This window comes from Macrotis lagotis, chromosome 4 (assembly GCF_037893015.1).
Source record: "Macrotis lagotis isolate mMagLag1 chromosome 4, bilby.v1.9.chrom.fasta, whole genome shotgun sequence".
Classification (NCBI taxonomy): Eukaryota; Metazoa; Chordata; class Mammalia; order Peramelemorphia; family Peramelidae; genus Macrotis; species Macrotis lagotis.
Window position 1 is genome coordinate 240193626 of NC_133661.1, and position 25313 is coordinate 240218938.

The window sequence follows — 25313 nt, forward strand, 5'->3', positions numbered from 1 at the left end:
GCCCTCACCTTTTGCTTCTCATATATCTAATAATTTTTTTAAAAGCCATTCCTGAGATAGTTAAATATTTATTTAACCCAAGAAGCCTTAGGTTGCCATTGTTTTTCTTAATCATAACACAAAAGAAACTTAGTATGTTAGATAAACCCAAATGATCCTGACTTTTGAAGGCTACTTAATCTTATTTGAATATTTTTAGAAGTGGGGTAGGGGATGCTTGAATGTCATCCAATTGTCAACTCCATATGTAATTCCTTTGCAAGTTACCCTTGATCTTCTAATTCAGAGTTAAGTGAAAGCATTTGCCAAGAATGTTTTCATTAATCAAGAATCAAAGTCAGAGTTTGAAGATGATCAGATACTGACATAGTTCCAACCATAAGCAATGCCTACTAGTGATCTGGTGGTGTTATTCCTATGACCTGCCAGACAACTTCCAGGAAACTAAAGTCTTTGGGTTCTAGGGGGAGTATGATTGCACAGCTGAATAGAATAGACTGTCACAATACAGATCCAATGTTGGATATATCTGCTTGTCTGAGGATGAAGCTACCATTTGTGGAACTTTGACTGAATGTTGTTAAGTCAGATCTCCTTAAACTGATGATACCATAGTACCAAGGTGCCTCACTGATCTGGAAAAAACCTAACCAGGTCAGCACCAGGCAACCAGATCTTATTGTATCAGGCCACTGGATTCAGATTGTTTTGTAAGAGATAATGAGAATGGTGCACAACACCCTCTCATTTTAATCCAAATTACATCCATGTCATGATATTGCTCCCTTGATTTTCCCATAATGTTTCTAATCTGTATGAATATGAATGATGAAGACAAAGATTATAGCTCATGATAGAGGTACATAGGTTATTTTAGGAGTTATACCATGTGCCTTTATTTAAAATCAATTGTACTGTGTCCTATCCCAAATATACCTACACCTTTCTAATACTGTAACTGCCAGGTAGTACAGAATGGTCAATTTTCCAACAGCTAAGGAATCAGAACCTAGGACTAACCTATGATTTCTACTTGAAATAGTCAAATATTTGTTCACAATGTGTCTTGAGCTATTAATTCCATCTAAGCCTGGCACAGCTGATGAATGGTTCTAAGCAGAATAATTAAAGCATCCTTAAGATCTTCACCACATGGGACAACTAAGTGACTCAGTGGATAGAGTCCCAGCCTGAGAGGACCTGAGTTCAAGTTCTCCTCAGACACTTAATAATTACCTAACTGTGTGACCTTGGGCAAGTCCTTAACCCCATTGCCTTGCAAAACAAAAAACAAAACAAACAAAAGAAAGATCTTCACCACATTCAACTGCACTGAGATTCTGTAGTAGAAATCTTGTGCTTAACTATGAACTTTGAAAGGATGAAAACTTTTTAGTTTTTGAACCTTAATCAAATTCTAGTGAGTGGGGAAAAATTCAAAGCTTGGGAGAGGAGTGCCACTATAGAATATTTTATTCATACTCAACTTTCTGAACAATTTTAAAAGCAATTGTATTCTGCCATGTCAGGAAATCCAGACTGTGTATCTTAATTTTTATTTTCTGTTTGTAAAAGATGCTAACTCTTTTTATTGATCTTTTAAGGGCATATCGGTATCTTCAAAAAGCAGCAGATATGAACCATACCAAGGCCATGGAAAAAGTTTCTTATGCTTTTTTGTTTGGAGATTACCTAAAACAGGATGTCCTTGCAGCAAAAGAATTGTTTGAGAAACTAACTGAGGAGGGTTCTCCCAAGGGACAAACAGTAAGAGAATGCTTTTAGGGATCCTCAGAGTACATACAGATTCCTCAGTTATTTAATAATCTACTTTCTCACCCTTTCTCTGTCCCTCTGCATGTGTAAAGTAGATTCAAAGGGTAAAATGGCTCTTATTAAACTTCTGTTAAGGTTCCCATCATGTAAATTTTATTGTTCTGTCTTTTTGCTGTTGATAATAGTGCTGTAGTCAGTTAAAAAGGTTTTATACCCCAACTTACTGCATTGATGTTATTGAGACTCTCTTATTTAAGTCTGTGGAGAAGGAAATAAATGTACTCAACATGAAGATCACCACATCTTCAATTTCAAAACACCTGGAATTATCACTATAGCTTAAAATATTTGTTAAACTATTAAACTATTGAATTTACTTAAAGGTAAATACCAACTACCATTCAGTTATTCTTGTCAAGAAAATGAATGCAGCATTAGTTCTCTTGAAAATTTACTCAAATTAGTATCTAACCTACATATTCTGAGGTTTGATGTGTAGTCATTTTTGTATATACACAAATTGCATAATCCATTGGGTGGATGGGTGTGGATATATACTTCCATAGTTGGATATTTATGATTTATTTTGACCTTTACTTTCTTTTTATAATGTAATCTCATCAATCAAGAATGAGGTACAATTCATATATGGCTATATTTATCTTTGGGGCACTGGGGAATGAAACCTCCCCCCTCCCTTTTTTGACCAGTTTATAGCTCAGGCTGAAAACTTGACAAATCTTTTAAGGAAAGATTTTAAGGAAAGATTGAATAAAGAAAATTCTTTTCTTTATTATCTATATCCCTTGGAGTGAATTCCAGGGCTCTGCTTTGAGATGAACTCCTTGTTCCCCTTGTACCAACTGTTGTACTAAAACTTAAGTCTGATTTTGAACATCCTTTGCAAAGAAACAAATCTTATTTATCATGTATTTGATTTCAGGCCCTTGGCTTTCTCTATGCCTCTGGACTTAGTGTCAACTCCAGTCAGGCAAAGGTAATACTCATAGAGTTTCATTTTGCTTTCATTTGAACTTGATAAAATTGTGTCAGGGTTCATTTAAACTTTTTCTGCTCTCTTGTAGGCTCTGGTTTATTATACTTTTGGAGCTCTTGGGGGAAATCTAATTGCTCACATGATTTTGGTAAGTAACACCTAATTTGGGGGAAAGTATTCATATCACTAAAGTGGAACTGGGTAAGATTGTACAACATTAGAGTAAGGTTGTTATATTTGTAAGAACTCTGGGAATTTTTAACTATCAGTTTTTTTTTTAAATTGAGAGTAGCAATGGGTCAAGCTAGGTGGTGCAGTGGATAGAACTTCATCTTCAACTTGACACTTATTAGCTAATACTGGGCAAATCATTTAACCCCAATTGTTTTACCAAAAAAAAAAAAAAAGAGAAAGATAGAGTTTAAAAGAGAGTAACAAGTCAGAGCTAGAAGGAAATTTAGATATTATCTGGTTTAATCCCTTCACTTTACAGATGAGGGAACTGAAACTCAGATGGGATGAAGTAGCTTAACCAAGGTCACTGGTTAGCTACCAAGCAGCTAGTAACAATTTGCCTCATCTAGTAGACTTTTCTCACTCCTTACCCTTTACCTCCCTATAATTTTTGACACCATAATGGTAAGTGGAAAGAACATTAGATTTGAAGTCAGAGTGTCCAAGTTGAATTCGAGCTCTGCTATTTCCTACCTTTAAAATAAGATTATATCTTTGTTTATATCTTTTTTATAAAATGAGGGATTTGGATTAGCTTAGTCTCTAAGGTCTCTTCCAGCTCAAAAATCTATGATCCATAATCCCTCCTCCTAGATACCTTCTCCATGAGTTTTCATGACACTCTCCTAGTTCCCTTCTTAGCATACTGCTCCTTCTCAGTCTTCTTTTCAGTTTCATCATCCTAGTCCCATTTCCTAAAGTGTATGTTCCTACAATGTCTATCCCAAGTCTTTCTTCAGAACCTCTATTTTGAATCATCAAAAACACAACTGGATGTCCCAGGCATCTGAAACTTATTGTGCCCAAAACAGAACTTACCTTTCCCTGACTTCTATTTTGGAGAGCACCACTATTTTTCACAACCACCAATCTTCTACCTTCATCCATCACCTTGGGGTTATTCTTGATCTCTATCTCCCTGACCCATCATATCCAACCCATTGCTACATTTTCAATTCTAATTCCATAAAACATCTCATATCCATATCCTTCTTTCCAGTCTCATGGCCACCTACTTCAGGTATGTCTACATATCCTCTCTTCTGAACTTTTATAATCATTTCCTAATTCTGCTCTAGCAACCTCCAGGGTCCCCCATCCAGACCATCTTCCACACAACAGCCAAATTGATATCCCTAAAGTACCAATATGACCATGTAATTTTCCAAATTCCAGGATAAATTAGAAACTCCTGTTTAGCATTTGAAGCCATTAACAAACTCTCTTCTGCCTACCTTTTCATTATTCTTTCATCTACTTTACATTCCAGTCTAGCTAGCTTGTTTACTGGTCTCTATATCAACATTCCAGCCCTCATCTCCATGCTTTTGCATGGACTGATCCCATGGCTAGAATACATTTTCCTTCATGTCTTTTTCTTAGAATTCCTAGCTTTCTTGAAAGTTTGGATCAAGTGCCACGTCTTGGGTGGGGGGATTGGGGATGTGCGGGACTATCCTCATTAACCCTACCACAACCACCAGGACCACTTATGCCATCCTACAAATTATTCTGTTATCTAGTCAATGTTCAATTTTCCATATTCACATTATCTCCCCCATGGAAATATAAACTCATGGAAGGCAATGAATGTTTTGGGTTTTTTGTCACTGTGTCCCCAATGTTTAGCTCAGTACCTGAGGGCACATGCTTACTGAGTTGAGCTGAAACAATTCTGATTTTTATCCCTTCAATCTGAATAATTTTTTTTTATTTTGATTAAAATGGTTTTTTATTAAGATGTCTTAACAAAATGGCACACCTCTCTCATGGTGGGAGAGAGGCAGGGAAATCCCAACATACAAGCTCTTTTATGCACTTTGAAAGACTCTGTTCCTGCTCCATTCATGCCAATCATAGGCTGGAGTCACAAATCTAATTGTTATATTGGTTCCTATATGTTTCCCCACCCTGATCATTATACTAATGAGCAGGAACAGATATATCTCTTTGAGCATGTGCAAAGGAGAAAGTCAAAACTAGGTTACTCTTGACCAGTTAAGGACTAGTTTCTTTTTTTTTTTTTTTTTGCAAGGCAATGGGGTTGAGTGGCTTGCCCAAGGCCACACAGCTAGGTAATTATTAAGTATCTGAGGCTGGATTTGAACTCAGGTACTCCTGACTCCAGGGCCGGTGCTCTATCCACTGCACCACCTAGCCACCCTAGACTAGTTTCTTATAATCTAGTTTGTCATTTCTGGAATGGGATTAGGAGAACTCTCCCAGTTTTGTGCTTGACTGGGGCCATTCCCCCTTTGTAATGGATTTCAAGGGGGCCCCCTCAACACCCTGTGACGACCAACATCACCCTTCATTCCTCACAACTCCCCCCTTTTCTTTTAAATAACTACTTGGCCTTCACACTTTACCAGCAATGTCTTCCTCAGATTAATTGATAATCCTCATCTTCAATAGCACTACTAACTTTTTCTATCAATATTTTTACCTCTTCGTTATTAGAGCCATACACCAGTCCTAATTTGCTGATGGAATTTTGTACTATTTGAGTTATTAACTGGATCATACACGGGAGACACACAGGGCTAATAGGATTATCCCACTTAGGGCCAATAGTAAGATACCCAGTAACTATTTCCACCATGAACCAGTAAACCCATTCTTTCCAAAGAGGTACTAAAGGGGCTTGTCCAGGCTTGGACTGGCACATGTGCCAACTTTCTGATATCCCTGGTTATCTCCTTAACCACTTTCCCATTGTCATCTATCTTTAGACAACAATTTGATAAATTCAGTTTACCACAGACTCCTCCTTCTTCAGCCAAAAGATAGTCTAATACTAATGAATAACCACCTCTTTTGTTAGCAAGGCTTGCTTAGTCAGTAAGTCCAACAAGGTCTTAGCTATGTGACTGGTAATTTTCCACTACAGCTTGGAGTCTTATTAGTCTATTCAGTATATAAACTGGGGTTCCATAGCCCCAATTCCCATCCTGTGCCCAGGCAGTAGGCCCTTAAGTCTAGATAACAACTCCCTGGCCAACTCTTTGTACAACTGGGTGTAGGCAGTAGTCCTACAAATCCAATAATGTCCCTCTAGTGCTAGTTGGTCTTCCAGGAATATAGTTTCCAACAAATGGATAATATTGTTCCTCTTTACTTTCAAGGGGCCCTCTTAAATAGGCCGTATACCCATCGTGCCAATAGGTACATTGCCAAAGTTGCAATCTGAATAATTCTACAAATAAATTTATTCTTCTGAATCTAATTATTCTACAATAATAACTCATTTTTCTGAAATTTTTCACAGAAGGCATTATAAATGTTTTCCAGACATTTAGTTTATTCTTTTAAACAATTATTTTAAACCACTTTATGAATTTTTTTAAATGTGTTGCAAACACATCTGTAATTCAGACAGAAGATATAAAACACAATTCAGCCTTTTGTTGATGTTTCAAATCATTACAACTATTCAGAAATTAATAGTAACTATTCAGAGGCATGAGGGAATTTGGCCCTTCATTCAGTGTCCTCAGGTTGCTTTCTTTTGAGTAATGTCCTTTAAGTAATTTTTTTCCTGAAGATTTTTTTGCAGTCAATTGTCATTTAATGCATCTGTCGAGCGATTGCCTCTGGTAACCATCATAAAAACCTTAATCCAGACTTCTTATTTATTGTTTTAAATCTGCTGTTGTTTGGGAAGTCAGTTTTTTTAAGAAGTATGTCTAAAATAGGAATAAATAAGTTCCAAATATGGCTTTCTTCATTAAGTAAAATATATGATTGTTAATGCATGGTCTTTCATTTCTAGGAGCTAGAACCAATTGTTAAATTTTCAATGTGAATATTTATTCCTCAGAAATTATCAAACATTAAAATTGGGGCATGATTTATTATTTTGTTGATTGTCTAGGCTTAAGAAAGAGATGGAGAATATAAATGCAGACTAAAGTTAAAAATTTTTCCAACCCATGTTTTTTCTTCCTCTAAAGAGATAATTGTTAAAACATTTACCAGCATATCCCTATTTTGTTTTAGCTGCTTTTTTTATTGCTTCCTGTTTTTGAAATAATTGAAATTATTTGATAAATTTCTTTAAGATTAGTAAGGTATCGTTACACTCAGGTGAAATAACAGCAAAAAAAAATGCTTTCCTGAGAATTTAATTACTGAGTCTGTAAATAGTTCTCTTAAAATATTTTCCTTATTTTATATGATGATTGACTGTCAGTATTTTCCTGTTTTTTTTTTTCAGGGTTATCGCTACTGGGCTGGTATTGGAGTCCTACAGAGCTGTGAATCTGCTCTTACTCATTATCGTCTTGTAGCCAATCATGGTATCTTACTTTTTTTCCTTTCCTTTATTAATTTCAGAATTTATTAATAAAACTTGTATTTGGATAATTATTAAGAATAGCTAACATATATATTGAACTTTAAGGTCTTCAAGCACTTCTGTATTTTGAAATATTTAGACATTATATTATAACCTCCACTAGAATTGTCTCTATCATAAATCTCAGAACTAAAATGACCCTCAATAGCCATCTAGTCCAGCTCTTATCTGAATAAGAATCCTTTCAACAGAATCCTTGACAAGTGATCATCTGACCTCTTAATAATTCTAGTGAGCAAAGACTAGCTAGCTATGAGCAAGGTAGCCCATTTCACTTGTGGAAAATACCAATCATAGGAAGTTCTTCCTTGTATTATACCAGAATCTTCCTCTCTGTAACTTTTTTTTTAGTTGTTTTTTTTTTGCAAGGCAATGGGGTTAAGTGGCTTGCCCAAGGCCACACAGCTAGGTAATTATTAAGTGTCTGAGGCCAGGAAACTCAGGTACTCCTGATTCCAGGGCCGGTGCTCTATTCACTGTGCCACCTAGCCACCCCCTCTCTATAACTTTTAACCAATGTTCCTGGTACTGCCCTCTGAAGGTCCTTCACATGTTTAAAAACTTTTATTATACCCCCCCCCGAACTAAGTTTTCTCTTTAGTTCAAACATTATTTCCTATGACTATTCTCTAGTTTATTCATGTCCTTTCTTTTTTTTTTTTAAGGATTTTGCAAGGCAAATGGGGTTAAGTGGCTTGCCCAAAGCCATACAGCTAGGTAATTTTTAAGTGTCTGAGACTGGATTTGAACCCAGGTACTCCTGACTCCAGGGCTGGTGCTTTGTCCACTATGCCACCTAGCTGCCCCTTATTCATGTCCTTTCTAAAACAATGCCAGAATTGGGCACAATACTACTGATCTAGTATGACTAGAAAATGCCACAGTTGAACTGTCATCTCCCTTGGCCCAATTACTTTATCTCTCAGTGTAACCTAAGAGCTCAGTAACTGTTTTAACCGACATATATCACTGTGATTACTCTTTGAATTTACATTCTACTAAAATGATATGGCACAGACTCTAGTTAAACTTCTCCCATCCTACACCCCCCTGAACTGGAAGTCAAGTGGCTGGATCCCAATACTGAGTGGCATAGAAGCTTTAATTTGTTCTTTTTCCAACTCAAGTCAGTTCACTACTCAGGCAGCTTGTGGCCTTCTAAGACTGAAGGGCACTCACCATACTGATGTCAGAATTAGTAGGCCTTTAGCCCTATTACAGCTCAGAACTCTCAAACTTAATTGGATCTACCAGCTGTAGCTATCCCAGGATTATAGACATGCACCACCATGCTTGACCCATTACTTCCCCTTCTTAAGCTTACTACCTCTTAATCTATTCTGGAATTTTGTCAGGAACCAAAGTCAAACCTACTGGCCCATAGTTTCCAGATGCCACTTTCTTCCCCATCCCATTTTTTAATAATTTAGATATCTGCTCTTCTTAAGTCCTGTTAGCCCTTCTTCCATTTTTTCCATGTGCTTTTATCAATTCTTTCAATAAATAACTTGTATATACCAGCCAACTTAAATTCATCAAGGACATCTAATTCTCTTTATATTGTCTCTTTTCATGGGAAACTAGTTTATTATAAATTGCTTACATTTTTCCTCTTTTGGATTCTTTAGCATAGGAGGGAGAAAGGAATAGAAATTGATCTTTTAGTTTAACTCATTATTTACTTGCCTATTAACCATGATATTGAAAAATTCTTTTAATTATGAATAAACCTATTCAAATATGGTATTTTTTGGTAGTTTTCATTGCCAGTATTTCTACATGGGACATTGTATTTCATTGTGGTGTATTAATGCTGCTCCTTCTTGTTTTCAGTTGCTAGTGATATCTCACTGACAGGAGGCACAGTAGTACAAAGAATTCGTTTGCCTGATGAAGTAGAAAATCCAGGAATGGCCAGTGGAATGCTGGAAGAAGATTTGATTCAGTATTACCAGTTCCTGGCTGAAAAGGGTGATGTACAAGCACAGGTATATCCATCCCTCATGAGTGAAATTTTTTTTTTGTTTTTGCAAGGCAATGGGGTTAAGTGACATGCTCAAGGCCACATAGCTAGGCAATTATTAAGTGTCTGAGTCCAGATTTGAACTCAGGTACTCCTGACTCCAGGGCCGGTGTTCTATCTACTGTGCCACCTAGCCACCCCAAGACTATTTTTTAATCAGTTTGATTTGCTTTGTCATGAATACAAAAATTAGTTTCTGGAAAATACACTTATCTGTCATTGATCATTTTCTGAAAAAGGAGGCCACAAAGAGTATAGGTAATAGAATGCTTCAAAGACCACAATTTGGTAATATCAGAGAATAGAATCCAGTATTGACTAGAAGTCATGTCATTTGAGATTGCCTAAGTCTTTATGAATAGGGGACATACTTTAAGCATTATTGGTCTTATATTTTAAGCTCTCAAAGTGATAAACTTTGTATTTAATTTGGATTATATGTGATATGAATTAATGCTAAATAGATTCTTAATTTATTTGTAATAGAAAAGGAAGTTTCCATACCAGTCATAATTTTTTCCAGCAAATCTTTAATTTATTCTGATTTATATAAATGTCAAATGACTGATGTATATAAATTAGAAGAAATTTATCTAATTTAAAGTTTATTTTTCCGTAAAATGTCAGGAATTGTAAATTTAATTTCTAGCTCACAGAACATAAAAACACTATAACCCATTAATCATTTTATCCATGAATTATTCCATCACCTTCTAGGTGAAGGTAAAATAATAATATTTATTTTAATGAATATGGAAGTCTTTATGTTTTTGTTTATTTGACTATAATAAAACCTTTTTTGACTGATTTCTTTTTGATTAAAATTTTTGTTCCAATAGCACCATAATAATATAGGATGTTTTATAGCATCACATTTAAGGTTACTTGGAGAATATTATACTCAATAACAGCATTATTATAATGTTTAACTATTGAAATATTTAGCTACTCTGATCAGTAATCCAAGACCATTCCAAAGAACTCATGATGAAAAATACTATCCACCTCCAGAGAGAGAACTAATGAACTCTGAATATAGACTGAAACATTTTTTCGCTTTCTTTCTTTCTCTCTCTTTCTTTTTTCTTTCTTTCTTTCTTTCTTTCTTTCTTTCTTTCTTTCTTTCTTTCTTTTTCTTTCTTTTCCTTTCCTTTCCTTTCCTTTTCTTTCTTTCTTTCTTTCTTTCTTTCTTTCTTTCTTTCTTTCTTTCTTTCTTTCTTTCTTTCTTCCTTCCTTCCTTCCCTTCCTTCCTTCCTTCCTTTTTTCTTTTTTCTTTTCTTTTTTGCAGTATGTCTAATATGAAAATCTGTTTTGTTTGACTTCACATATATAAAGGTATTATATGACTTGCCTTCAATAGGTAGGGAAGGGACCACAAAGGAGGAGAATTTGGAACTCAAAATTTTTAAATGTTTAAAAAAAGATTTAAGGTTTTCAAAATATTTTATGTATGTTTTCTCATTTAATCTTCATGACAATCCTGAGTTATTTATAAATTATGAATATTATTATAATACTCATTTTACAAATGAGAAAATTTGATTTTACAGTCTAAATAGTCATAAAAACTAAGTATGAATCAGAAGATAGAATTGAACCCAGCTCCTGATTCCATAACTATTACCCATACCTTCTCCAATTAACCAGTCAGATTTACTTGTGATTTTTCTTAAATTTCAGGTTGGTCTAGGACAGCTACATTTGCATGGAGGACGAGGAGTAGAGCAAAACCACCAGGTATCATGCCTTTTTGGTTCTTTAAGGAATAAAATATTATAAAGTGACTGTAAAAATAGAGTTCAAAAAATTCTTTAGATGTATGGTTTTATTTACATTTAAAATTAAATTTTATTTATATATTTAGTATTTACTCTTCCCCTAGATGCATGTTTTGAAATATTGTATGTATTTAAGTATCACATCTCTTGCTTTTCAGTGGTTAGAAGAGGGGTGAAGGGAAGGAAAGAATGTGGAACTGAAAATAAAAATGAAATGTTTTAGATGTATCTATGGTATCAAAAAAATCTAAGAATTATTGTGGAGTCAGGGGTGGCTAGGTGGCGTAGTGGATAAAGCACCAGCCCTGGAGTCAGGAGTACCTGGGTTCAAATCTGGTCTCAGACACTTAATAATTACCTAGCTGTGTGGCCTTGGGCAAGCCACTTAACCCCGTTTGCCTTACAAAAAAAAAACCTAAAAAAAAAAATGAATTGTTATAGAGTCATTTCAGTTATGTCTGACTCTCTGTGACTTCATTTTGGGTTTTCTTGTTAAGGTTATTGTAGTGTTTTATCATTTCCTTCTCCAGTTCATTGTACGATAGGAGACTGGGGTACATGGGGTTAAGTTACTTGTCCAGGGTCTCATAACTAGTAAATATCTGAGACAAGATTTGAAATCAGGTCTTCCTGACTGACCTAAAATTCCCTCTGCAGCATTACTATCAAGTAATCAACAGTGTTCAGCTTAAAGACTTCCAATAAGGGGAAATTTAACATTTTCTGCAGAATTTCCTTCTACACTTGGACAGGAAATTTTTTTGTAATTACAGTGAAACAAAAACTTCCTCCTTGCAACTTCTACCCATTGCTCTTAGATCTTTCTCACTGAGCCAAGCATACCAATTTTTGCACCTCTTATATCAGCCCATTAATTATTTCTCTTGTGCTAATTTCAGTGGAAAGAAGGCCTGACCTGAAGTCAGAACTAGCTTTATCAGTTACCTGTGTGATCATGGGAAATATATTTCTTCTCTCCAAGTCTGAGTTTCCTCATGGATAATATGAAAGATGGACTAGATAACTTCTAGTTCAAAATGTTTGATCTTACATCTCCTTAAATCTTTTCTTTGCTAAATATCCCCAGTTCCTTTAAGTGTGACCTTTCTAGTAGACCTGATATTTAGTCCCCTCACCATTCTAGTTGCTTCAACTATTATCAATGACATTCCTCAAATTTAACATACTTAACCAAATATAGTATTCCAGAAATGGTTTGATCAGGATTGAATGCAGTGAAATCACCTTCCTTGTTCTAGACTGTACCACTCATTATACAGCTAAGGATGGCATTAAAATTTTTGACTAGCTCTTTTCATATCATTTATATCATATCAAACAGTAAAAATTGATCCATTTTTGGATTTTGACTATATTGTCTATTGTGCTAGTTATCACCTTCACCTTAATATCATTTGCCAGTTTGACAGGCATATCTTCTATGACTTCATTCAAGGTATTCATGTCTAATAGCAAAGGATCAATAAGATCTCTGGGACTCCCTGCTATACACCACCTTCGAAGTTATTACCCCTGGAGAGTCTGATTCCTCAGGCCAATTGATATCTCTTCATATTGTCAATAGTAATAATATACCCTGCAGGACTGTCACAAATTTTGCTAGGTCAAATTTACTGTGTCTGCAACTTTGCTCTGTCCTATACCATCTCTTGTTTACATAAGGTCAACACAGTGTAATCTCAAAATGTCTCAGGAATCAACATTACTCATTTCTTCTTCCTCTTTTGCTGGACAGCTCATTGCTTCCCGGCACATATACTCACATAGAATATGAGATTTGGAAGGAATATCAAAAAGAAACATTGGAGTGCATTCTGACTAATTTAACCTCTACTTGGAGAACTCTAATGATGCAGAACACAGCCTCTGTAATCAGCATTACTTGGAGAGCTACACACACACACACACACACACACACACACACACACACACACACACACACAGAACAAACTTAATTTCAAATGTCATTGATCCTTCTTTCTTATTAGCACTTCTACCTTGAAACTTCTGATAGAGGTAGCATTTTCTTCTACCTTTTCTGACCTTCTTCATTTCCTCTGTGAAACTCTTTCATTATTACAAGAAACATTTTAGTTTCCCTGACAACTTGAAAATAGATAATGTGCTTCTCTAGTTCTTTATCCTTCTCTGGTCTAGGATTAATACTAACTTGGACTTTTTGTATACTTTTCCATGTTATTTGGTAACAACAGAAATAAAAAAACTGAGCATACTCTGGATAATTTCTTTATGCTGCCCTATCAATTTTTTGTCTTCTTTTAGTAGTTCTCTTTGATAAATAATTTTTGCTAAATATCTATTTCAATGCTAAGAAAACTATTTCAATAGCCGAAGAAAGCTTCTGGTGGAAAATGTTTTTTTTAGTATGAGCTTCTGCCTTCTCTTAAAGCAGAACGACTCAGTCCTCTCAGATGCTTTTCCTTAGCAAATAGCACATTACCGGTATGTCCTAATGTAGATGAAAGCTGCAACCAGAAGCTGATCCATCAGAAGAAAATATTGTTAGCTGAAGAAACCTTGCATCTCTTTGTTGCTGATTTTCAGATAGTTTCCAGTTATTCCTTGACCACTTGATTCTCTTATCTGCTTTAATATTTCATCTAATTCATATCACCCTCCCACTGTTTCTCATTGTTTGTAGTTATCATGTCTTCCCATAAATCCTCCAAAAATATTGTATTCAGGCTTCTTTATGTGATTCTTTTAATATTTTTACAGTGCCAGTGCAGCACTCAATAACTCTCAGTTATCCCTCATTTTAACTGTGTGTGGTCAATTCACCTTAGCTTTCAAATTCATCCCTTATTGACTGCCTATATCATATTGCGGTATTAAAATTTTTTAAAATTAAAATTAATATCAATAAACAGATATTGAGGAAGCCACAGAATAAAAATACAAAGTCTCTGCATTCCTACAGTCAGAATTTTACTACATAGAACAATAAAGTTATTCTTAATATTCTGTCCAGTTTTGTTTGGAATACTGTAGACATGGACATTTTTAGGAAATGGCAAGAGATATGTATATCTTTGATTTCTTATTAGAAAATGGTTTCTAGAATAAGGAAAGAGTAATTAGGAAGTAAGTCAGGTGGGGAGGAGAAGCTTTTAATTAAAATAGTACATTAGTCAACCATACTTTTTATCTGATTAACTAAGCAGTGGCTGCTTTTATTAAATAATTTTGTCATACAGAATTGCTCAATAATCTATACAAAGATTGCCAATTTATAAAGAATCGGAATATATAATTTCATTTTTCTCTGATTTAGAGTATCCTTAGTATCTTACCATGCCTTGGGGCTGCTGGCTATTGTACTAAAGAATGAAATAGAATTCCAGATAACAAAGTTTACTGTACACTTATAAAAATTTTACACTCCTGATTCTACATGCTGAATCTAGCAATTTTTTTTATAATTGCAAAAGTTTTTGAAGGTGTTCTTAAGAAAGAGAAGGAGCTCCTAAAGCATATTAATTCTATATAGGCTTAAGAGTCTTTCCAGAAGGGGCGCTAGGTAGTGCAGTGGATAAAGCATCGGCCCTGGAGTCAGGAGTACCTGGGTTCAAATCTGGTCTCAAACAGCTGTGTGTCCTTGGACAAGCCACTTAACCCCATTTGCCTTGCAAAAACCTAAAAAAAAAAAAGTCTTTCCAGAGAGAAGAATTTTTATTTTAGGTTTGAAATTTGCATGTATGTGGATACACACACACACACACACACACACACACACACACACACACAAACACAAACACTTACATTTGCCTCATCTCAGCTAAAGCCAAAGCAAATTGAATAAGTATTAGATGTCTTCTTAATCTGTGGCTCTTTTCCATATAATATATCCAAAGAAATTTTAATGGCTAGAAAGCTTAGATCATCTATCAAATTTCTTTGCATTGACATAATGTGGTCTTGTGAAGATTTTTTTGACAAAACAAACTGCTTCAGTATTAATTAGATTGCTGGTTTATAATCTTACTGGATAAATTGTTTTATACTTTCTTCAAATCACTGCAACATATTTTAGTATTTATAAGTAAATTATTTTGATTAAAGCAATCTAAAGTAAAAAGACTAAACATTTCTTAAATTATTTCCTTATAGAGAGCTTTTGACTACTTCAATTTAGCTGCCAATGCTGGCAATTCACATGCCATGGCCTTCTTGGGAAAGGTACTGTACATCTTTAGAACATCTTAAATAGTAAAAAGTTGTTGTTTATTTAAGAGATATGTTATACTTCTGTTATTCCTCTGCTTTGCCAAAAATAAACTAAAAATTAAATCTTTTATGATCATTATATCATGTTCTAAGTAGAAAGAACTATACTGAGATTTTCTTAAACTGTTGAAAATAAAATGTACATGATTCCTTTCAAAAGTTTCATTTCCCCTTTTAAAACAAATGCAAAGATTTTTTCCCTCAGTTATTTCCCTCTTAGCCTTAGTTTTATCAGAAGTGCAAAACCTTTTTAATTTTAAAATTTTCCATTTTATTTTTGGAGATACTCTCTGCTTTATTCGATCATGAACTTTTCTCCTACTCATAGATCTGATAGATAATTGTTTCCATATTTCTCTAATTTTTTTATGATATGACCCTTTATGTCTCTAGGTCATGTACTCATTTGTAGATTATTTTTGTATAAGATTTGAGGGATTGGTCTAAAATCTAATTTCTTCCATCATGCTGTTCAGTTTTCCCAGCAATTGTTGAATAGTGAGTCCATATCCCAGTTGTTGGAGTATATATATTATCATATAGTAAGGTATTAGATACCTTTGCTTCTGAATGTTTTATAATTAATCTTGTTCCACTGATTATGAGAAATTTTACATTTAGCATTTTACATTTCTTATTAATAAGCTAAAACTTTCATGTTTATTGTAGCCATCCTTCCATGGTTAGAACAAGTAATTAGTATTTCCCCTACTTTTTCTAGCATGATAGCTATCATTCAATTATTAAAATACTTTTTTTATCCTGCAGCAAGAAAATATGTATTGTAATGATTTACTGAGTAGATTCCCTATGTCTTGGCACGATCCTATGATCCTATTTCAACCTTTTAACTATTGATACTGTGTTAAAAATATACTAAAATATTATTAGCATATCTAGAACAAGTTAACATGGGACATTTGGGAATAGGAAAATAAAATAAAATACATACAAGGTGACTAAAAGCAATTTGATCTTAACGATTACAAATTATAATGTTTCCAGCCACTATAATAAAATTTCTTGACTTCCATACAAGATAAATGAAAACTTTTTTTGTCATTCTTTTGAATCTTTCCATTGTTAGGTTATTAAATATTTCATTATATTGAATGATGTATTTTCATTTTCTTTAGCTTAATATAATAGGTCAATTGACCCAAGTAAAAATAGTGTTTGAATATTATTCTAGATACTGCTTTTTTCTTTATGACCTATATCAGACAGGCATTCCTGACAATTCCTGACAATTGTTTAGGATCTTTTTGAATTAGCTTTTGTTTTATTGCTCTTGGTTAGAGGTACTTAGGAAATGATTCCTTTTGTATTAGAGATGAAAAATGACTTACTCTGGGACTCAAAATTATGTATGCTTTGTTAGAGGTTGGTTCATTTAAAGGAGATGTAAAATATACCTGAATATTAGAATATTTTTGTTTTTAAAAATATTTTGTTCAATTAATGCTGCTTTATGTTTTTTAAGGAAAATGAACTTTGATATGGAACTTTCTTTTTAAAATATCTTATAAGGAAAATGGAAACATTGATTTAGAAATGTGTTTTGGTGGATAATGTTGCTTTTCCCTAAACTGGTGTTTCTTTGCCAGATGTATTCAGAAGGAAGTGATATTGTACCACAGAGTAATGAGACAGCTCTACATTACTTCAAGAAAGCTGCTGATATGGTAAGACAACCAGCATCTAGTATGTGACATATAAGACATATAAGAATTTACCCCCAGTTTCTTTGATAGGAATTACTGAATTGAATAAGTAAGAAAAATTATCCCCCAAAAAAACTTTTTTTTTGGTCAAGGCTATGGAGTTAAGTGACTTGCCCAAGGTCACACTGCTAAGTAAGTATTAAGTGCCTGAGGCCAGATTTAAACTCAGGTCCTCCTGACTCCAGGGCCAGTGCTCTATCCACTGTGCCACTTACCTGCCCCCCAATAAAAACATTTTTAAAAGGAAATATTTTGAGAAAACAGAATAACATCCTGAATTTTGAATACTGAATTCCTCTTTTTATTCCATTGAAAGACTTTACCTATTGAGGAAATATGTATGAACATGTATTCTTATTTTTAAAATTTCGTGTAGTACTGAAATATTTAACTCAAGAACTATATCTAGTATTCTGAAATTCATAAATTATGCTGACTTTAATATAACTTTAGGCTTTCTTTTTTTACTAGAATGATTTTAATGAAAGAAGATATAATAAAAAATCACATACATATCCACAAGATGTGTCCAAGAAATTTACTTGTTACTTTCTTGTACTCATGCTAGAAGATGAGTACCTCAAGCAAAGGCATTAAGCTCTTATAGCACAGTGATTCCAAAATGGATTTCCTTAGTACTCCAGATGTATTTTGTTTAGAATAAAGCAGGTCTGATTAAGGCACTTCATAGTCAACACACTCCATAGGCTTCCTATTATCCTCAAGAACAAATATAAACTCATTTGCTTGGGATTTAAATCTCAATTTGTTTCTAACCTTATTTAGTCCTATTATCCTTCTCCATGCATTATTTGATCTTGCTAAACTGGCCATCTTACAGTTCCTCCTACACAACACTCATTTCTATGCCTTGAATGCAAGTTCCAATCACTTCCACCTCTTGATGTTTTACCTTTAACATCAATATAGACTCCATTTGACTTTTAAATCTCTTCACAGGGAGATCCATGGATAGATTTAAGGGCCTTCATGAATTTGTATGGGAAAAAATTATATCTTTATTTTTACTTATTGTGTACTTCCTTTGTAGCCCCAATATATCTTATTTTATTCCTCAAAAATATTATTCATAGAAAAGGATCCATTGGTTTTAGCAGTCTGCCAAAGAACTCCCTGACTCAAAAACAGGTTAAGGATCAGTCTTTCCTAAATTCCCTTATATTTAATATATTCTACTCTCCTGAGATAATATAGATTCCTTGTGAAAAGGGATTCACTTTTATTATTTATAATTCCACCACCTATCAGAGTACCTGGCACATAGGAGATGTTTTAATAAATATTTGTTGTTTGATTGATTAAAATCCTTAATCCCTAAAGTCCCTAAGACTAAGCTTGAGCACAACGTTCTGCCTGAAGCCCATCCAGGTGCTAGACCTTACTCTATTACTCTATTCCATACTCAATTACCTTAAATTTATTTTGCATTTATTTTGTACATACACTCAAAGTAGATATTTACATAGTATATGGACAAATGTGTGTGTGTGTGCTTAGACACATAAAAACATCCACTTTAAGAGTGGAGAGTATTTCATTTTGTCTTAATATTCCCAGCACCCAGTAGAGTGCTTGGCATCCAAGAAATATTTAATAAATGCTTTTTTGATTGAGTGATTGATGCTCATTTTTTGACCTTTGGAGTACAAAGCAATGTTACAGGCTTTCCTTCTTACCTTTTTTTCTGGTTTATTTCCTGAATTCTGTTTGCAACATTACCCTAGTAAAGATCACTGAAACTTTGTTCTACTTTAAGTACCCCATGACTCAGGGCTAGATTTCTACAATTTCTCAAATAAAAAAATTGAGAACTGCTGTTTTATATGGGACACAACAGATCCATTTGGTAGAGGACAATAGCAATTTTCAATTTAGTCATAAAGGGAATGTGGAGTATGGCATAGAGTATCCTTTATAAAAAGTAATTAAAAAACAGTTGCCATTCTGTTGCTTTATAAAAAAGTTATTGAAAGTTTTCTATGTCCTGAAGTCAATATTATGTTAACCCTTAAAAAGCAAATATATTTTGTATTCTAAACTTTAGGCATTTAATATATATGTATACATACATATGTACATATATCATTTCTTTTTCTTTTTTTTTTTCTTTAGATTTTTCAAGGCAATGGGTTTAAGTGGCTTGCCCAAGGCCACACGGCTAGGTAATTATTAAGTGTCTGAGGTTGGATTTGAACCCAGGTACTCCTGACTCCAAGGCCGGTGTTCTATTCACTGCGCCACCTAGCCGCCCCCATGTATCATTTCATTTGTAATTCCTTATTATCTAATTTATGGATTGCATTCTGTCTAAAATATATTTTTTTTTAACTATCCTCTACATTTGATCTCTCTTTCAGGGCAACCCAGTTGGACAGAGTGGACTTGGAATGGCATACTTATATGGAAGGGGAGTTCCAGTGGTAAGCAATCATTTTAACATTTCTACCAATTAAAATAGCTATTTATAAAGTTGATTGGTTATTCCTTAGACCTTATCTAGTTTTCCTGAGAGAAGAAAGAGTTATAATCAAAGAGGAGCCTTTTATTATCATTCAGGGTATATTTGTTGTTTAGTTGTTTTTACTCATCTTGTTTTAATTGTAATCAAGTAGATACAGCACATCCTGCCTCAGACCTTCAGTGACTCCCATTTCCTTAGATAGAGGCTAATGCCTGAGCCTGGGATTTATAGCCCCCCTAAAATCTAGGTCCTATTTTCCTCTCCAACATTATCTCCTTCTAGGATATATGTTCTAGTCAGATTTGCTTATTTACTGTTTCCTAAATAATTAGTATATCAACAAAATCTTTTGAATATTTACTGTGTATAAAAACACTATGCTAAATGTTTTGGAGTATGCACTTTGGATAAAGACACTTTGATTTCCATTTTTTGAAATTGCTTCATGAGTAAAAATGCAGAAGACTTGAATAGACATAGTTATAATGGCATTGTGTAAGGGTGCAGAGGAATCTCATTTTCCCATATATGCTCTAGCAGTGATCAAAAAAGAGCCCATGTTCAGAAAAGTAAGCAAGAAACCCAAAGAGAAACATTAGTAAACTCCTAAATTCATAAGTAACTTCTGTATGGCCAAAGTAAGGTAAGGATTTAGCATGGCCTAAAAGTAGATGGCAGTAGTACATAGCCAGGGAAGATTTGTTTCTCACTAAGAGTTTATGGAAATAGAGTAGAGGTTCCTAGCCCGTGATCAATTATATTCTCCCTGAATGGGTCCTGGATAGTGTGGTGTAGTTAAAAATAGCACTGAATTTTTAAATCAGCAAACCCTGAGTACTGCTTAAGAAAAGTGGGACCCTTAACTAGGACATAACTTCCAAAAATTTCAGTTTTCTCATCAAATTAAGGGATTGAACTAGGCACTCTGTACTTGTCCTAACTTTCTGTAGCTTAGGAGATAAGAAAAGATTATATTTTGAAGTATGAAAGGGAAACTAGAGTTGGGCTTTCTGATGAGGTAAAAAATGGTGAGGTTTCAGAGACAAGTAGTCACTTCTGTCCACAGTGGCCTCTCAGAGTAAGAAAAACATAATAGAATCTTAATACCATGCTGCAAAAGATTTTGGACTTAATTTGGTGTAGGCAGTGAGGAGCCATTGAAATTTTTTAGTCAGGAGAATGATATGATAAGAGGGATATTTTAGAAAGATTAAAATAATAACTGCCAGATGTATTAATGAGAATAGTGTATGACTGCAGGGACACAATCACCCAACCATGAAAGAAGCTTTTGAATGATGAAGGTATTAGAACATAGTATTCATAAAAATAACTACAACAGACAGCTCAAATGAAAAATGAGTAAAATGGGAATATGTATATAATTTCATGGCATTCCCTATCAATAGCCTCTTTAATAATTTTGTAAACACAGTTTGAAAGTCTTCAGCTCTTCCTTCATAATTTCAATATTCCCCCCTCTTCTTTATTGTCTTTTTCTTTCCTTAGTGTCAAGTCATCCCTGGTAAGAGACTCTCCAGAATCGCTGTATTCAAGGCCCAAAATAGTAAGGCCCTTTCTGAAATACTGTACAGGCAAACCAAAGGGCATGTTAATGGAGGCCTGGTCAGTTAACCTAAAGCAGGCCAACCAAGTTAATTTAAAAGTTCATAAGTGGAACGTTGGCTTACTACAGCAATACTATTTCACAGTAGCAGGCCAAAAAAGAAAAAAGGAAATGTCACTTTTGGGCTATAATTCTCCCAGAAAAACTATTAGAGTTGATTTGTGAATTTACTTTATTTTTTTAAACTTTCTAAAAAGTTTGTTGATGCCTTTTGTTTTCACATCATAGTCATTTCATATACACATATCCTAAACTGAAACTCTTCCCTTATGAATAAAATTAAAGATTTCAATAAAAATACACAAATAAATAAAAGTGAATTTTAAATAAAAATAATTTGCACTTAGACTTTGACATCTTTTTAGTGATCTTTCATTACCTTTTTTACTAGTTGTTTGTAGGGTTCCCTTGGCTCTTCTTATTTCATTCTACATTAATTCATACAAACTTTCTCATGGTTTTCTAAATATCCAGTAAGTTATTTTCCTTGCATAATTCTAAAATGTAATCCTAGACTAGCAACATTACTTGAGAGTACCTGGCTTCCCACCACCTGTCAAAGCCCAATCTTATGTTATCTTTGCCAGTTCATATGATATAAGGCATATGATATAGGGTTATTTGTGTTTCTCTTTTTAATTTTTTTCTGAACTTAAAACACACAAAAAAGAGTATTTTCATGTATACAGTAGATCACCAAAAAAAATTCTTTATGAAATTGAATCTCTTTTATAGCATTTTTAAAAAAATATATAATAAATTCCAAATGTTGCTTTCAAAACTGCCCTGTAGTTTTGCTTCCTTCTGAATTGTCTCCTATTTTCTTATATATATATATATATATATATATATATATACATGTGTGTATATATATATATATGTGTGTGTGTGTGTGTGTGTGTGTACACATATGTATGTATGTATTTAAATAATTTTTTTTTGGTATTCATTCATTTAAAAATAGAAAGAAAGGAATGAAAATTTGTAACAATTAAGCAGTCAAACAATTAAAATTCACACAGTGGCCATGTCCAGAAATATATACCTCTTTTTCTGTTAGAAAATGAGTAAAATTATTCATCATGGAGACATTGCAAATCTTTCAGGTTTGATTTGTTTTTAATTTTGTTATTTAAATTGTTGTTCTTTGTATAAATTATTCTGCAGATTCTGCTTATTTCCATCTGAAGCAGTTCATATTTCCCAGGACTCACTGTAATAGTCTCATACCATTTATTATATCAGTACAGTATTCTACCATAGTTTGGTCAGCAGGCCTCAAATTTATGAGTACACTCCTTTAGTTTCCAGTTCTTTATTTTTCTGTATTTTCTTTCTCTTTCAAGATCAATTCTACAATCATTACTTGTAACTATTTCATTTCTGGTATCCTCCTTCTTAAACCATCTCTCTCCCTTTCTCCACTTTTTTCTTCTGCTAAATTTGATATATTTCTATACTAAACTCTGTGTGTGTGTGTGTATGTGTGTGTGTATCCATCATCTTATTACTTGGTCTCTCTCCTCACATTTGTATACTCTCCTCACATATTCCAATGATGAGAAATAGCAAGTTCTACCTCTTCTTCCTTCTTTCTTCATTAAAGAATTCCCTTTACCCTTTCTTCTCTTTCCCCATTGAACACCTTTACAAAAGAACCAATTAATGTTTTCCTCTGCCCCAAAACTTTGTTTTTCTTTGAAGACATTAAGGTAACTTGATTCTGCTTGATTCTTCAGGGGTTCTTAAACCTCTTTTGTTCATGAACTGTTTTGACAATCTAGTGAACCCTTCTTCAGAATGTTTTAAAATATTATATAAAATGCTAAATTTCAGTTAGTGGTTAGTGAAAATAAAGATTCCCCCCCATCCCAAATCATGAACCTCTTGAAAGCTATTAATAAACTCAGTGGTTAAAAATCTACTGTTTTAGAATGTTAACACTATATCATTATACAGCTCTTTCTAGTTGATCAAATAAATTTACCTTTCTGGTTTCTCTTGATCCTTTGGTTTTTGTACTTCCAAATACCTACTTAACTCTACTCTTTTTATTAGAAATGCTTGAAGGTCCTTTATTAGATTAAAGATCCATTTTTTTTCATAGTTCTATACTTAGCTTTGCAGGGTAAGTTATTCTTGATAGTAAAAACATCTTCTGCCTTCTGAAGTATTGTATTCCAGAATCTACTCTTTGTTTAAAATAAAAATTTCCAAGTCTCATATAATCCTAATTGTGGGAACTTGGTAGTCAAACTCTTTTATGACTATTTTCAATGATTTTTCTTTAATATAGGAGCTCTTCATTTTGGCTGACATTCCTGGGACTTTTCATTTTATATTCTTTTTGCATTTATCCAATTATATTTTCCAAGGATTTGTTTTTGTTGCAAGGTGCTAATTTTCTCTCCCAAATTTTCCAATTGATATTTAAACTTCCTTATTTCTTCAAGGAAGTTTGTCCATGCTGGAGACCAAATCATATTCTCCTTAGACGTTCTATATTTCTCTGTTTTAGGGTCTTCTAGGAATTTTTCTATGGACCTTCCTTTTGCTGGCCTTTCTTCATTTTCCTAAGATCTTGTGTTGGGGGAGGGGCTGGTTCACCAAGGTTTGGTGTTGAGATCCCTAGAGGCTTTACTCACTGGGTTTAGTAACTCCAAGTAGGCAGGCCAGTGAGGGGTGCTGGCTGCTTTCTCTGGAGTGTCTGTGACCTTGATTTTTTTCTTTTGGGCCCTCTCCCTTGGTTTGGAGGGGGTGGTTGAAGCTGCTGAATACTTTTATCTTTGAACAATGGTGGGCTATGCCCTGGAGCAAGGTAATTACTCTCCCTATTCACAGCTAAGGGAGCTCTGCCCCAAGGATCAATGTCTGCAACTCTCAAGCATTGGAATTCACCCTCAGCCCTGCTGGTAAGCCCCAGACTGTAAGTCCCACAGCCAATGCCTCTACTTCCCAGTTGGCTCGTGACTCTGTGGCTGATCAGGCTAGTCCTACTCTCAGGCTCTCACCCTGTCCTGTGCTCTGGGCAAAGTCTCTGCTTTCTGTGCCTGGCTCACTCACGATCCCAGAAGACAAACCTTGAGGTAGATGTTCTTCTCCTAGCTTCTCATTCTGGGTTTTCTTGATCAGATTTCTGTTAAGAGGTTTGTTTTATATTATATATGAGGGAAGATCAGGATACCTCCGCCATCTTGACTGGCTGGACTTTTCATTTTGGACTGACTTTCAAGAAGTCATCAGTGAATTTTTTTTATCTTCACTTTACCTGGATCTGGGAAGTTTGTTGGGGTTTTTTTTTAATCTCCTGCTTCATTTTTTCAAGATATTTGTGTCCTTTTTTGTTTTTTTCTTTGAGTTTCCCTACTTGAAATAATATCTCCTGATTTGGAGTATTTCTGGATTCACAATTATTTGTGATTGTTGTTACTATCCTCTTCTGTTCAACCTTGGTTCTTGAATTCAACTTGTTTTGGTACCCAGTTCTTCTTCTTGCTTCACTTTTGAGTGAGATGGCTCTTTGACCTGGGTCTCCTGGGTTTCTGTACTTCCCCTTATCTCTCACAATTAGGCCCTTTTAAGTCTTTGATCTTCAAAGTACTGAACCTTCAGGGCAGAATGCAAGGTATTTCAGTGACCTTGTGAGAGCACTATACAACCATATTGGTTCCTTTCACTCTCAGTTTCTTCCAGCATCCACACTGTAGATTTCTAATTATCCCTCAGGAATTTCTTGAGGATCCTTCTATTCTTGCTATCATTAGATACAAAGTCTCATATACCATGAGTGTCTTCAGCTAGTTTCTGGTCCCAATGAGAAACTGTCATCTCATTTGCCTCTACTAACTTTATTTTGCTGGCAGTTATTCATTTTCTGCCATCTTCCTTCTTATAACCTCTTCCCTACCTATCTCTATTTTTTCCCCTGCTGAATTTGATATATTTCTGTGTGTGTGTGTGTTTTCTACACACTTTTGTGTTCAGGTAAAAATGAGATTCATTGTATTTACCTCATCCCTACCCTGACATTTGTATACTCTCTTCAC

At 34.3% G+C, this 25313-nt stretch overlaps 1 protein-coding gene across 1 annotated transcript in view; it reads left to right on the forward strand.

Moving 5' to 3' along the window:
* Window positions 1-25313, forward strand: part of SEL1L (SEL1L adaptor subunit of SYVN1 ubiquitin ligase) — a 71693-nt gene that overhangs the window by 30782 nt on the left and 15598 nt on the right. The window contains exons 6-14 of the mRNA XM_074235588.1: window positions 1605-1767; window positions 2720-2773; window positions 2862-2921; window positions 7224-7305; window positions 9198-9352; window positions 11068-11124; window positions 15318-15386; window positions 17042-17119; window positions 19537-19599. Of these exons, the coding sequence (XP_074091689.1) occupies window positions 1605-1767; window positions 2720-2773; window positions 2862-2921; window positions 7224-7305; window positions 9198-9352; window positions 11068-11124; window positions 15318-15386; window positions 17042-17119; window positions 19537-19599 (781 nt within the window). The remainder of the gene's footprint in view (window positions 1-1604; window positions 1768-2719; window positions 2774-2861; window positions 2922-7223; window positions 7306-9197; window positions 9353-11067; window positions 11125-15317; window positions 15387-17041; window positions 17120-19536; window positions 19600-25313) is intronic.